Raw genomic sequence first — 13889 nt, 5'->3', positions numbered from 1 at the left:
ACCATAACACATGGTGCAGGAGCCTATATCAAGTGGAGGGAATTAAAAGGAATGTGGCAGAGATAGGGGACAGTATAATCGGGGGAACAGACAGGGAGTTCTGTGGGTTGTGCTGCTTGGCCAATGCCACAGTTCCAGATATCTGCTTGCGGCTGAAAAAGAGCTTGGAGTGGCTGGGAAGGATCCAACTGCCATGGTCCATGTAGGAACCAATGCCACTGGTAGAACGTAAGGGTCTACAAGGGGAGCTTGAGGAAGAGGGTGCTAAATTAACAAGCAGAACCTTGAGGGTAAATTATTTCTGGATTGTTACCTGAGCCACATGCAAATTGGCGTCTGATCAAGCAAATTAGAGAATTAAACATGGTGGGTTGAAGAAGAGGTTTCGATTCATGGGGCACTGGCACCAGTACTCAAGAAAGAGGGAGCTATTCAACTGCAATGAGTTCCACATAAACCTGGCTGGGATCCATGTCCAAGTGAATTGTGTAACTAGGGCAATGGATACGACTTTAAACTAAGAGAAGGGGGAGGGATCAGGTGAAGAAAAATTAAGAGGCAATAGAGCAGTGTCGGAAAAACCAACAGAGTTGAGTGGGACAGGAAGGGACAGAGTTTAACACAGAGTGTACCAGCAAATAAGGTCTTTGCTAAGAATAGTAGTGAGAAAATAAAATTAAACACTCTTCATCTGAATGCATGAAGCATTTGTAAGAAAATAGATGAACTCTAATCGCCATTACGGAAACACAGTTACAAGAGACCCAAGGTTGGGAAATAAATATTCCAGGGTAGAAAACATTTAAAGACAGACAGAATGGCAAAGGATGGAGAGTAGCACTGATAATAAAGGACGACATAAGGACATTAGTAAAAAAGGATCTTGGTTCAAAGGATCAGGATGTAGAATCAGTTTGGGTGGGGATTAGGAATAACAAGGGTCAGAAAACATTGGGGATAGTAATTGATAGGTTCCCTAACAATAGTTATACCATTGAACAGGGCACTAAACAAGGAATAACTGGGGCTTGTAACAAAGGCAATGTAGTAATCATGGGCAGTTTAACCTTCATTATAAACTGGACAAATAATTTGCAAACACAGTCTGGAAGGCGAGCTTGTAGAATGCTTTCACGACAGTTTCCTGGAACAATGTGTTGTGGAGCCAACTAGGGACAAAGCTATTTTGGATTTAGTTTTGGGTAATGAGGCCGGGCTATTTAGTAATACCATGATAAAAGATCCTCTGGGAAAAAATGATCATGAGACAACTGAATTCCATATTAAGTTTATTGAAAGCAATATAGTGGAGTCCAAAACAAAAATCTTAAACTTAAACAAAGACACCTGCATGGATATGAGGAAAGAGCTGGTAAATAGTATCAAAACCACAAATGTAAATAAAGTGAACAGGGGAAACCATTCAAACTTGTAACAAAATACATTCCATTAAAAAACAAAAAACTCGGCAAGAAAAATGGCTACATGGCTTCCTAGGGCCTTTCAGGATAGGGTTAGATTGAAAGAGGTTTATAACATTGCAAAGAATAGCAGTAAGCCTGAAGATTGGGAGAATTTTATAAACCAGCAAAGAACAACCAAAATATTAATATAAAGGAAAAAAATGGAATGAGAGTAAACTAGCCAGTAATATAAAAACAGATTGTAAGAGCTCTTTAGGAGAGGTGCCCCCTTGGAGACAGAGACAGAGACAGGAGCAATCATGGGGAATGAGGAAAGGGCAGACTTGTTGCACAAACATTTTGCGTCCGACTCTCAGAATAAGACAAATTATATATCAGAAATAAACTTAAGTAATTAAAATCAGCAACAAAAAGTACTGGAGAAACTTAAGGGACAAAAATCCCCAGGGCTTGACGGCGTAAATCCTAGGGTTCCAAAAGAGACAGCTGCAGAGATAGTGGATGTATTGGTTACGATTTTTAAAAATTCCCTAGATTCCAGAAAGAACTCAGGGGATTGGAGCTGGCAAATGCAACACTGTTATTAAAGAAAAGAGTGACAAAGAAAACAGGAAACTACAGGCTAGTTAGCTTGACATCAATCGTCAGGAAAAAACTGGAACCACTTATTATGGAAGTCTTAACAATACACTTAGAAAAAATCATAGTATGATCAGACAAAGTCAACATGACTTTACAACAGGGAAATTAATTTTGACAAGTTTGTTAGAGTTTTTTGAGGATGTAGGCAAGAGGGAGCTGGTAGATAGAGAAAAATCTGTTCCCACTGGCGAAAGGACTAAGGACAAGGGGGCACAGATTTAAGGTAATTGTCAAAAGAAGCAATGGTGACATGAGGAAAAACTTCTTCATGCAGTGAGTGATTTGGATCTTGAATGCACTGCCTGAGTGTGTAATGAAGGCAGGTTCAATCAAGATATTCAAGAGGGAATTGCATTATTATCTGAAAAAGGAATAAAGCGCAGAGCTATGGGAGAAGACAGGGGAATGGCACTAGGTGAATTGCTCCTTTGGAGAGCCACACAGACATAAGGGGCCAAATGAACTCCTTCTGTGCTGTAACAATTCTGTAATTCTGTATCTAGCAGGGTAGATAAAGGGAAGCCAGTAGATGTAGTACACTTGGATTTCCAAAAGGCATTCAGTAAGGTCCCACACAAAAGGTTAACATGCAAGATAAGGGTTCATGGAGTTGGGAGCAACATATTAGCATGGACAGAGAATTAGTTAATTGCCAGGAAACAGAGGGTACAGATAAATGGGGCATTTTCAAGTTGGCAGGCTGTAATAGTGGAGGGCTGTAAGGAACAGAGCTGGGGCCTCAGCTACTTACAATCTATATTAATGACTTAGATGAAGAGGCAGAGAGCAATGTATTCTCTAGAGTTTCAAAGAATGAGATTTCATTGAAACCTACAAAATACTTGAAGGAATGGACAGGGTAGATGCAGGTAAGATGTTTCCCCTGGTTGGGGAGTCTAGAACCAGGGGACACAATTTCAAAATAAGAGGCAAAACCACTTAAGATCGAGATGAGGAGAATTTCTTTTACTCAGAGGGTTGTGAATCTTTGGAATTTTCTAACCCAGAGGGCTTTGGAAGTTCAGTCACTGAGTACATTTAAAGCAGAGATTGACAGATTTCTAAATACCGATGACATAAAGGGATATGGGGATAGTGTGGGGAAAAGGCGTTGAAGTAAATGATCTGTCATGATCGTATTGAATGGCGGTGCAGGCTCGATGAGCTGAATAGCCATCTCCTGTTCCCATGTTCCTAAAGTTTGCTGATGATACCAAGCTAGATGGGAATGTAAGCTGTGTGGAAGACATAAAAAGGCTGCAAAGAGACATTGACAGGATAAGTGAGTGGGCAACAAGTTGGCAGATGGAATATTTTTTGGGCATATAAGAAGTTTTTTACTTTGGTAGGAAGAATAGAAAAGCAGAATATTTAAAAGATGCAAAACTTTCGAATGTTGATTATCAAGAGATTTGGGTGCTCATACAAATAACACAAAGTTAGCACCCAGGTACAGCAAACAATTAGGAAAGCAAGTAGCTTGTTGGCCTTTATTGTAAGAGGACTGGAGTATAAGAATAAGAATGTCTTGTTACAATTGTACAGGGCTTTGGTAAGACTACACCTGGAATACTGTGCGCTGTTTCTGTCTCCATATCCAAGGAAAGGTATGTTTATATTGGAGGCGGTACAGATTTACTGGATTGGTTTCTGGGATGAGAGGGCTGAAAGGATGAGCAAATTGGCCTGTATTCTCTGGAGTTCAGTATAAGAGGTGATCTCATTGAAATACGCAAAAATCTGAATGGGTTTTAAAGATATGCACCAGGAGCTACTACTGTAATTACCTGATTGACAGGAATCAATGCAGTTTCCCAATTTAACACTGGGCAGTAGGGCAGCCACCTATTACAGAGCAGTGTGCAACTCCTCTATCATCAAAATGCAGTTAATAAGAAACATACTTTACTGTGTTAAGTCAGACTCCTTTCCATCTGACGTTCGCATGTATGTGAGGGGTAGAGTATGCAAAAAGTTGTGTCCAAGTTAAAATACACAGGAGGGTACATGGTGTGTGTCCCTGTCCACATTCCGAATGAAATCTCGTGTCTGTGTTTACACTGTCCTCCCAAGAATCAATATCTAATACGTCTCATGTTCTGATATTGCTTTTTACTCACCGATTGTCTTGTCCTTATTCACCCGCCAAATCAGAGGGCCTTCATGGATCATGTTCCGCTTTGTAAGGTCCAGATTCTTAAATGAAAGAAGTAATTACAAGTTATTACACTAAATGCAAAGAGGATCTTCATAATGCGGCGTCAGTCATTTCTCAACATGACTACACCTCTCTCAGGTTCATTAGTATATATCTTTAATTAGCGAGGGACTTTTGCTTTTTTCCCAGTCACTCACCCGAAATTCCTCAATCAGTGGGTAATCTGACTGCTTCAGGCTGGACAGGTCCAGGCGACGCTGGTAATCTTCCAACCGCTGACACAAGGAAACAATCTATTAACTTTCACAAAGCAACACTGGACAGACTCTAACAATGACAGATTAAAGGCCCTTTGACCTTGCTGCCTGTCCCAACCTTATACGCAACATAATTTCACATTTCAAAAAGTCAGCCGCTAGCTCTTTGATAAACAAGACACTGCTCCACAAATTTCAGGCTCCCTTGCTCGATTCCTCCTGCCCTTGGCATGTGCTAACACTGCCCAATTAACGAGAGTAATGGTAAATCAAGTGAAGTTAACGAGTGGAACACAAACTACCTGAACTTGTTCTCTATCAGGGCGCCATTTGTTTCTTTAACAAAATGTGTTACCTGTCCGAAAAATAAACTTCTAAAAATACACACTCACATTGTAGAAATAATAAACGAGCTATTCCTGTTGATTTTGCAAGGAAAGGATTAAGCAAGAAAATCTCCATCTGATAAACCTTTGGCTACTTATCTGGTGAGAACACTTTCAGTTCTGGGCAACTCACATCTATCAGGGTCGTGTGGAAAGCAACCTGCAAACTCATCTGTGTGTGTGCAGGGTAAGGCTCAATGCAGAGCGCTTTCTCTGTGCAAATACTTACCTGTTTATTCTCAGCTTCCTTCACAGCCTGGTTCACAAAGTTCAGAATCTGCCGACAGCATTCTGCTGCTTTCTTCACCTTCTTCTTCTCTTCCTGTTGTTCTGGATCTAAGAATAAGGAGACCTGTTCCATTAGGGAAGGAGACTTTTACCCTCCTCCAGAGAATTATGCACCAGGTTTAAATGAAATTACCTGCAGAATGAGACTGCAATGAGCAACAGGAGAAAGGTTTATCCTCTGCAGTCCAATAATAGGATGTACTTGGGAAGTGAAAATTAACAGAGGAAACCTCCTCAAACCCTAAAGAATGAGGGTGCAGAGGCACTCCTAGTATCTTCAAAGGCTCATTAGCAACACACTGATTAAAGGAGAATTACTGAAATTGTTTCAGGCAGTGTAGCTGCGCAACAAACTTTATACATGACATAGAATTACACTGAATTACTGCGCCAGTGTTTATGCTCCCACATGAGCCTTCTCTCTTCTTCCTTCACCTCAGCCTATCAGCTTATACCCGGCTAAATATGGGGAGTACAATGAGACACAAATTCTTACTCACGATTTAATGATTCAGTTTAACTGCCTTACATTTCCCCCTTTTCTTCCTTCTTTGTTGAGGGTGGTGCACTCCAGCTGTATGATCCCATCCCTCCTACCATTCCGACCTTTTCATGACTTTTCCACATGCAATCTGGCACTTCTATCATTGTCATTCTCTGGGGTTCTCTCCCTGTTTGACCCGAGAAGATCCTTACCTGTGTTTTTGGCAATATTCTCCAGAAGCAGTGGGTATTTGGTCAGTCGCTGCATCTCGGTCGGGATGATGTCCTTTAGCTGCAGCCTCCGGCATTGTGGGTTACTTTGTGCCTCCTGCAACAGGTCACGTCGTAACTTTTAAAAATGTATTCATTCATGGGATGTGGGCATCACTGGCTAGGCCAGCATTTATTAACAATCCCTAATTGCCCTTGAGAAGGTGGTGGTGAGCTGCCTTCTTGAGCCGTTGCAGTCCATGTGGTGTAGGTACACCCACAGTGCTGTTAGGGAGGGAGCTCCAGGATTTTGACTCAGTGACAGTGAAGGAACGGCGATATATTTCCAAGTCAGGATATGAGTGACTTGGAGGGGAACTTCCAGGTGGTGGTGTTCCCATGTGTCTGCTGCCCTTGTCCTTCTAGATGGTAGTGGTCGCGGGTTTGGAAGGTGCTGTCTCACTAATGCCACCAATCCTCTCCTTCATCAGTCCTTGCCCCCTTAGGCATCTTGGAATCTCCTTCTCATGACCCCATCCCCAGAGGGATAAGTAACTCCTAAACAAATCTCCCCATGTGGCTGAGTGTCCTCCTTGCTCTTACTGGCACTCTGCAGATCACAAATCACCACATTTGCTGTAAGGGATTCTATGACATTATCAGCAGCCCTTATGTTGCTCTACATTCTATATCAGAATCACTTCTCTTCTTCAATAGAAGTTTGCAGTGCGGTTATGGTAAGAAAGAAAACAGGTAGGGTGACAAGCGAGATGAGTGTTTGGTGGGGACAGTGTAGAGGGAGCTTTAGTCTGTATCTAACCCCATGCTGTACCTGTCCTGGGAGTGTTTGATGGGGACAGTGTAGAGGGAGCTTTACTCTGTATCTAACCCCCGTGCTGTACCTGTCCTGGGAGTGTTTGATGGGGACAGTGTAGATGGAGCTTTACTCTGTATCTAACCCTGTACCTGTCCTGGGAGTGTTTGATGGGGACAGTGTAGAGGGAGCTTTACTCTGTATCTAACCCTGTGCTGTACCTGTCCTGGGAGTGTTTGATGGGGACAGTGTAGAGGGAGCTTTACTCTGTATCTAACCCCATGCTGTACCTGTCCTGGGAGTGTTTGATGGGGACAGTGTAGAGGGAGCTTTACTCTGTATCTAACCCTGTGCTGTACCTGTCCTGGGAGTGTTTGATGGGGACAGTGTAGAGGGAGCTTTACTCTGTATCTAACCCTGTGCTGTACCTGTCCTGGGAGTGTTTGATGGGGACAGTGTAGAGGGAGCTTTACTCTGTATCTAACCCCATGCTGTACCTGTCCTGGGAGTGTTTGATGGGGACAGTGTAGAGGGAGCTTTACTCTGTATCTAACCCTGTGCTGTACCTGTCCTGGGAGTGTTTGATGGGGACAGTGTAGAGGGAGCTTTACTCTGTATCTAACCCTGTGCTGTACCTGTCCTGGGAGTGTTTGATGGGGACAGTGTAGAGGGAGCTTTACTCTGTATCTAACCCCATGCTGTACCTGTCCTGGGAGTGTTTGATGGAGACAGTGTAGAGGGAGCTTTACTCTGTATCTAACCCTGTGCTGTACCTGTCCTGGGAGTGTTTGATGGGGACAGTGTAGAGGGAGCTTTACTCTGTATCTAACCCCATGCTGTACCTGTCCTGGGAGTGTTTGATGGGGACAGTGTAGAGGGAGCTTTACTCTGTATCTAACCCCATGCTGTACCTGTCCTGGGAGTGTTTGATGGGGACAGTGTAGAGGGAGCTTTACTCTGTATCTAACCCTGTGCTTTATCTGCTGTAGGAATGTTCTGACACTGGTGTCTTATTAATATGTAACATTTCAACCCTTTCCTGAGGTTTGTCATGTCTTGCAGTTAGGGTTTAGAGACTCTCACCTGAATGATGGCCTGGAATCTCGAATCTTTTTTCTGTTTTGATTTGATGAGTTCCAGGGCAAAAGGCTGATTACTGCAGAAAGTGGCAGCAGCTCGTTTAAACTTCTCCTCTTCAGAACAGCTGAACTAGAAAAAGAAAACAGGGGTTACTCAGACAGGAGTCAATCGTCAACCAGGCATCACTGCAAACAATGACAACCCTACACGAGATAGGGTTCTGAATCGATAAGGGGACTTGCTTTTGGGACTTGGGCAATGATAATAAAGCCGGTACATATTGTCAATCCTTAGTTCTCCTAAGGAGTGGGGCACCTTCTTCTTGCACCACTGCAGGTTGTGTGGTGAGCCCAGAATAGTGTTCAGAAGGGAGCTCAAAGACTCTGACCCAGTCGCAATGAAGGAAGAATAATAGATGACCAAGTCATATTGGTGTATAACTTGGAAGGAAATCAGGTTTGATGATGTTCAGACAACATTACTGCCCTTTTTCTTTTTGATGGAGGAGATTGCGGGTTTGGGATGTGCAGTAAACTTTGAGAATTCCATAGTGTGCCCTGTAGATAGTACACACTGCAGCAACACTGAGTCAGTACTGGAGGGAGTGGATATTGTGTCCAATAGCAAAAGCACCAATCACCTCTGTTGCAATTGTCCAGGTGAGTGCTAAGTGTTCCCTCACACTCTGGGCTTGACTCTTGTAGATGGTGGGGAAGCCTAGAGGGGTCGGTAAGTGAGCCACTTGTCGTCAGTCTCTGACTTGATTCTTAGCCATGGAATTGAAATGGTCAGTCCAGTTAAACTTCTGGTAAATGATGATTCCAAAGAGGTTAATAATGGGGACTTGCTGATTGGTGTCCATGGAAGTCACATGGCGATGGCTGGACATTCTCTCGTTTCAGATGGTTAAATGTCCCTTTCTACTTGTCACTCAGCCTGGATGTCACTGGGATTGTGCTGCAGAATGGTCTGGGCTGCTATTTGAGGAATTGTGAATGGAACTAAACATTTTGCCATCAGCAGCAAATAATCTCACTCCCAGCATGGTGGAAGGAAGGTTACTGATGGAGCAGTTAGGAGATGGTTGGGCCTAGGATGCTACCCTGAGGAACTCCTGCAGCAATATCCTGGAGCTGAGATGATTGGCTTCCAGCAGCCACAACCATTTTCCTTTATGCAGGGTATGACTCCCAACACTAGAGGGTTTTCTCTTGGGGCACTCTGACCTCATTCAACTTCTTGTTAGACTACACTGCTGACACCAAATATTTGTTAACCAATTTTCTCATCAGTTAAAAGGCTGTGTAGTCCTGGGTCAAAGACTGGGTCAAAATCCTGGAACTCCCTCCCTAACAGCATTGTAGGTGTACCGACACCACATGGGCTGCAGCGGCTCAAGAAGGCAGCTCACCACCACCTTCTCAAGGGCAACTACGGATGGACAATAAATGCCGGCCCAGCCATTGATGGCCACATCCCAAGAAAGAATAAAACAAAAGCCCAGACTTCTGCAAATTTTAATAAGAGTATATTAATTCCCAGTGACTGAATCCAGAGATTGCAGTCACTATACGGGGTTTGTCTTAGCCGCATTCCCTACCTCTTCAAAGTCAGATCCCATGCAACCCCTTCTCGCTAGTTCACTGTGTTTAACAGATACACACTCACCCAGCTCAGCAGGTCTTCACCAATCTGATCAACCACAAAGTTTTCATTCCTTTTCCAGACTTTCCTCATCTGCTCATTTAATGACACTGGAAAAATAAACAGAACTCCAATGATCTATCTTTAAACAACACAACTTTTGATTTAATTTCACCCAGTGTAAAGTTGTTTCAGAGGCAGTAATCTGCTCATAGGATCACAGAATGATACAGCATAAAATGAGGCCATTCAGCCCTTCCTACTTGTACTGTATCTTTGAAAGAGCCATCCAATTAGTCTCACTTCCCTATTCTTTTCCCAAAGTCTTTCAAATTTTCCCTTCAAGTATTTATCCAATTCTATTTTGAAAGCTATCTTTAAATTTGCTTCCACTACCCTTTCAGGCAGTACATTCCATATCACAACGATTCACTATCGCATTGTCTTTGGTTCTTTTGCCAATCAATTTAAATCTGTAACCTTTCGTTACTGACTCTCCTGCCACTGGAAACAGTTTCTCCTTAATTCCTCGATCAAACCCATTTTGAATACCTCAGTCAAATCTCCTCTAAACCCTCTCTGATCCAAGAAGAACAACCCCAGCTTCTCCAGGTCTCTCCACATATTCTATTCCTCCATTCATCAAACCAATTGTCTTATTTACTGTCTGAAAAAAAGCCTTCAAGGTTTGACCATGTTGACAGGTTGTCCAGCCACCTTCAAAAATTTGTGTATATTTGCTCCCAGGTTTCTCTGTTCCTGAAACCCATTTAAAATTGAACCATTTAGCTTACATTGCCTCTCCTTGGTCTTTGCCTAAATCACTAAGTTTCCAAAAGGAGGCGAGAGGATTTGAGAAGAAAGTCAACTTTCTGCCCAGCTCAGAGTTGGGTCACACTGGGCGGAGAACATGATCCACCATCCACGAGAAGCAGCATTATGTTCAAGACCAGTGCTCACTCTGCAACTTTCCTTGCATTTTATCTCCTCAAACCTGGACACCAGAGGGGGCACTCACTGGACAGAGAGGAATCTCTGCCACCTCACTGGTTAAGTAATTTGATGGATAGGACTGTTGACAATCCACAGAACACCAGTAACACACTCTGTCACATCGCTGGTGCAAAGATGCTCAATCTTCAGTCTCAAGACTGTCACTCAACCAACAACAAGTGTTCTGGTGCAGTGAGCAAGTGGCTGTCTGATCAGATTCTCACAGAGGTCAGTACCTGGGCTACATGAGATGTATTTGAAATCCAACATCATTTTAGCTACCAGTTATTATTGCAGTAAACTGGAGAATCAATCCTTCTCTACTTCAACAGCTTAAGGAGTTGGCCATTTAGGATGGAAATGAGGAGAAATTTCTTCACTCAGAGGGTTGTGAATTTTTGGAATTCTCTACTCCAGAGGGCTGTGGATGCTCAGTCACTGAGAATATTCAAGGCTGAGATCAATAGATTGTTTTTGGATTCCAAAGGAATCAAGGAATATGAAGGTCAGGCAGGAAAGTGGAATCGAGGTTGAGGATCAGCCTTGATCTGACTAAATCGCAGCAGGCTTGAGGGGCCATATGGCTCACTCCTGCTTCTATTTCTTATGTTCACAGATCAGCCACACACTCCCTTCCCAATCCCAACAGCCTCTAGTTACCGTGAAGCTGCAGAATTTCTTCAAGGTTGGAAAATATACTCCTCACATCAGCTGCAGGTAGGCTGCCATCTCGCATCATCTTCTGGTAAAAAATTACATCCAGGACTTTCAGCATTCGGATGTGAGCTCGTTCCGTGTGGAAAAGTTCTGCCAAATAACCAGAGGCAAAATGCAAATTTGTGATTCGATATAAATTGTAGATTAGAATCAGCACTAATAGTAATTTCTCAAATGGACTCCCCAAAAGTCATTAGGAATTAACTGTGCACTATGCGATCCCCTGCGCTCTGTGTGACACACCTCATCAAAAGCTCTGTGACCTCTATGCAGTCTCAGTGATCCTTTGCATTTCCTTCATCTGACCTTCTCCAGAACAGATCAGTCCCAGGACCTCCTGAATTCCCCATACACAAAATGGCTCCCCCAATCCACCCAATTCTCCTTGCATCCCCACAGCTGTGACTATCCTACTCAGCTGCAAAATGCTCCCTGCACTTCCCCGCACCCACTGCCCCGCCCCCATAAGCCCCAAAATGCTAACCCCCACCACAGCCACAAGACCCACCTACTGCTACCCATCGCACCGAAGCTCAAGAGTTTCATGCCAACCCCCACCACTATCTTACCATTAATAACTTCCTGCCGCTTGATCTCGTGTGGTTTCAGGCCAGACAGGATATCCTGGCTCACCAATTGCTGCCAATTGGCTGGGTCCTGCTCCACATCTGATAGATGTGTTTGATCTTCCTCTGCCTGAGTCAGGCACTGGCTCTGAGAACCAGGCTCAGTCCACGCTCCATATCCGTGTCCATCCACTCTGACAAACCAGAAAACAAACATTACCAAAAGGTCGCAGGGTGATCCTTGCATAACCTCAGCATCCAGTGATTAGATAGAGGGAATTGGCCGCCATTTGCAAAGAAAGAATTTACACAGCTACAGCAACGAGTAGGGAGTAGGATTATTTGAGCTTTCAGAGCTAGTACAGGCACAATGGGCCTAATGGCCTCCCTCTGTGCTGTAAAATACTACCTGCACACAGAGACTAGTTACGAATCAGACTCACTGTTGTGCAGTTCTGTAACAATCTCCTCAAACTTGCAACCTTGACAGAACTAACAAGATGATCTCAGAATCCCAGCTGCAGAGAATTTACAACGTAGACAGTAACATAGATCATCACAATTACACCAAAACTTGTCAGGCAACATGTCCTCATAAATGATTCTTCATTCATCCTTTGAATCTGAAGATCCAGTGACAGACCTGTCCCCACCAGTACTGTACCCCAGTGTTATACAGTGACAGACCCGTCCCCACCAGTACTGTACCCCAGTGTTATACAATGACATACCCGTCCCCACCAGTACTGTACCCCAGTGTTATACAGTGACAGACCCGTCCCCACCAGTACTGTACCCCAGTGTTATACAGTGACAGACCCCTCCCCGCCAGTACTGTACCCCAGTGTTATACAGTGACAGACCCCTCCCCACCAGTACTGTACCCGTGTTATACAATGACAGACCCGTCCCCACCAGTACTGTACCCCAGTGTTATACAATGACAGACCCATCCCCACCAGTACTGTACCCTAGTGTTATACAGTGACAGACCCGTCCCCATCAGTACCGTACCCCAGTGTTATACAGTGACAGACCCGTCCCCCCCGGTACTGTACCCCAGTGTTATACAGTGACAGACCCGTCCCCACCAGTACTGTACCCCAGTGTTATACAATGACAGACCCGTCCCCACCAGTACTGTACCCCAGTGTTATACAGTGATAGACCTGTCCCCATCAGTACCGTACCCCAGTGTTGTACAGTGACAGACCCGTCCCCACCAGTACTGTACCCCAGTGTTATACAATGACAGACCCGTCCCCACCAGTACTGTACCCCAGTGTTATACAGTGACAGACCCGTCCACACCAGTACTGTACCCCAGTGTTATACAGTGACAGACCCGTCCACACCAGTACTATGCCCCAGTGTTATACAGTGACAGACCCGTTCCCTTGTGCTGTTTAAACTGGTTGAAAAGGGATGTGCGATTGCTTCCATTGTACCGAGCACCTCCCCTGCCCCAGGCGCCTGTTTGCGTGTTTCTGTTCCACTGCTAAGTTGCTGTCCACAATCACATTTTCTTTCTTTCAGCATATCCCAGATCTGTCCCCTTAGGTACTGACCTGCGACCTGGTTTCGGGGTGCATGGTGGTGTGGCAGTCTCCAGACTCCTGAAACGCAAGCGAAAATTAAACAGCAAGTTAAAAAATTGAAATCCGGTCCCCAGGCCCTCCGGCCCCGAGTCCGGTCCCCAGGCCCTCCGGCCCCGAGTCCGGTCCCCAGGCCCTCCGGCCCCGAGTCCGGTCCCCAGGCCCTCCGGCCCCGAGTCCGGTCCCCAGGCCCTCCGGCCCCGAGTCCGGTCCCCAGGCCCTCCGGCCCCGAGTCCGGTCCCCAGGCCCTCCGGCCCCGAGTCCGGTCCCCAGGCCCTCCGGCCCCGAGTCAAGTCCCCACGCCCTCCGGCCCCGAGTCCGGTCCCCACGCCCTCCGGCCCCGAGTCCGGTCCCCACGCCCTCCGGCCCCGAGTCCGGTCCCGACGCCCTCCGGCCCCGAGTCCGGTCCCCACGCCCTCCGGCCCCGAGTCCGGTCCCCAGGCCCTCCGGCCCCGAGTCCGGTCCCACGCCCTCCGGCCCCGAGTCCGGTCCCCACGCCCTCCGGCCCCGAGTCCGGTCCCCAGGCCCTCCGGCCCCGAGTCCGGTCCCCACGCCCTCCGGCACCAAGGTCAGCTCCGATATCCGTCGACACCAAGTTTTATCCCCTTGCCCATCGGAACCAAGCTCTATAC

The 13889-nt window shown here is 45.5% G+C and overlaps 1 protein-coding gene across 2 annotated transcripts in view; it reads right to left on the bottom strand.

The window, feature by feature from the left end:
• LOC144671657 (rho guanine nucleotide exchange factor 12-like) overlaps nucleotides 1–13889 on the bottom strand; it is a 113517-nt gene that overhangs the window by 21182 nt on the left and 78446 nt on the right. For both annotated transcript variants that reach the window (XM_078533665.1, XM_078533674.1), the window contains exons 24-32: nucleotides 13231–13278; nucleotides 11666–11856; nucleotides 11040–11186; nucleotides 9411–9496; nucleotides 7746–7871; nucleotides 5852–5966; nucleotides 5097–5203; nucleotides 4422–4499; nucleotides 4187–4262 (exon numbers count right to left, since the gene is read on the bottom strand). In XM_078533665.1, coding sequence (XP_078389791.1) covers nucleotides 4187–4262; nucleotides 4422–4499; nucleotides 5097–5203; nucleotides 5852–5966; nucleotides 7746–7871; nucleotides 9411–9496; nucleotides 11040–11186; nucleotides 11666–11856; nucleotides 13231–13278 — 974 coding nt within the window. The remainder of the gene's footprint in view (nucleotides 1–4186; nucleotides 4263–4421; nucleotides 4500–5096; nucleotides 5204–5851; nucleotides 5967–7745; nucleotides 7872–9410; nucleotides 9497–11039; nucleotides 11187–11665; nucleotides 11857–13230; nucleotides 13279–13889) is intronic.

The sequence above is a fragment of the Cetorhinus maximus genome, chromosome 2, assembly GCF_964194155.1.
Source record: "Cetorhinus maximus chromosome 2, sCetMax3.hap1.1, whole genome shotgun sequence".
In the NCBI taxonomy this organism is placed as follows: domain Eukaryota; kingdom Metazoa; phylum Chordata; class Chondrichthyes; order Lamniformes; family Cetorhinidae; genus Cetorhinus; species Cetorhinus maximus.
The sequence above is the reverse complement of the archived record's forward strand: the minus strand, read 5'-3'. Positions and strand labels throughout refer to the sequence as shown.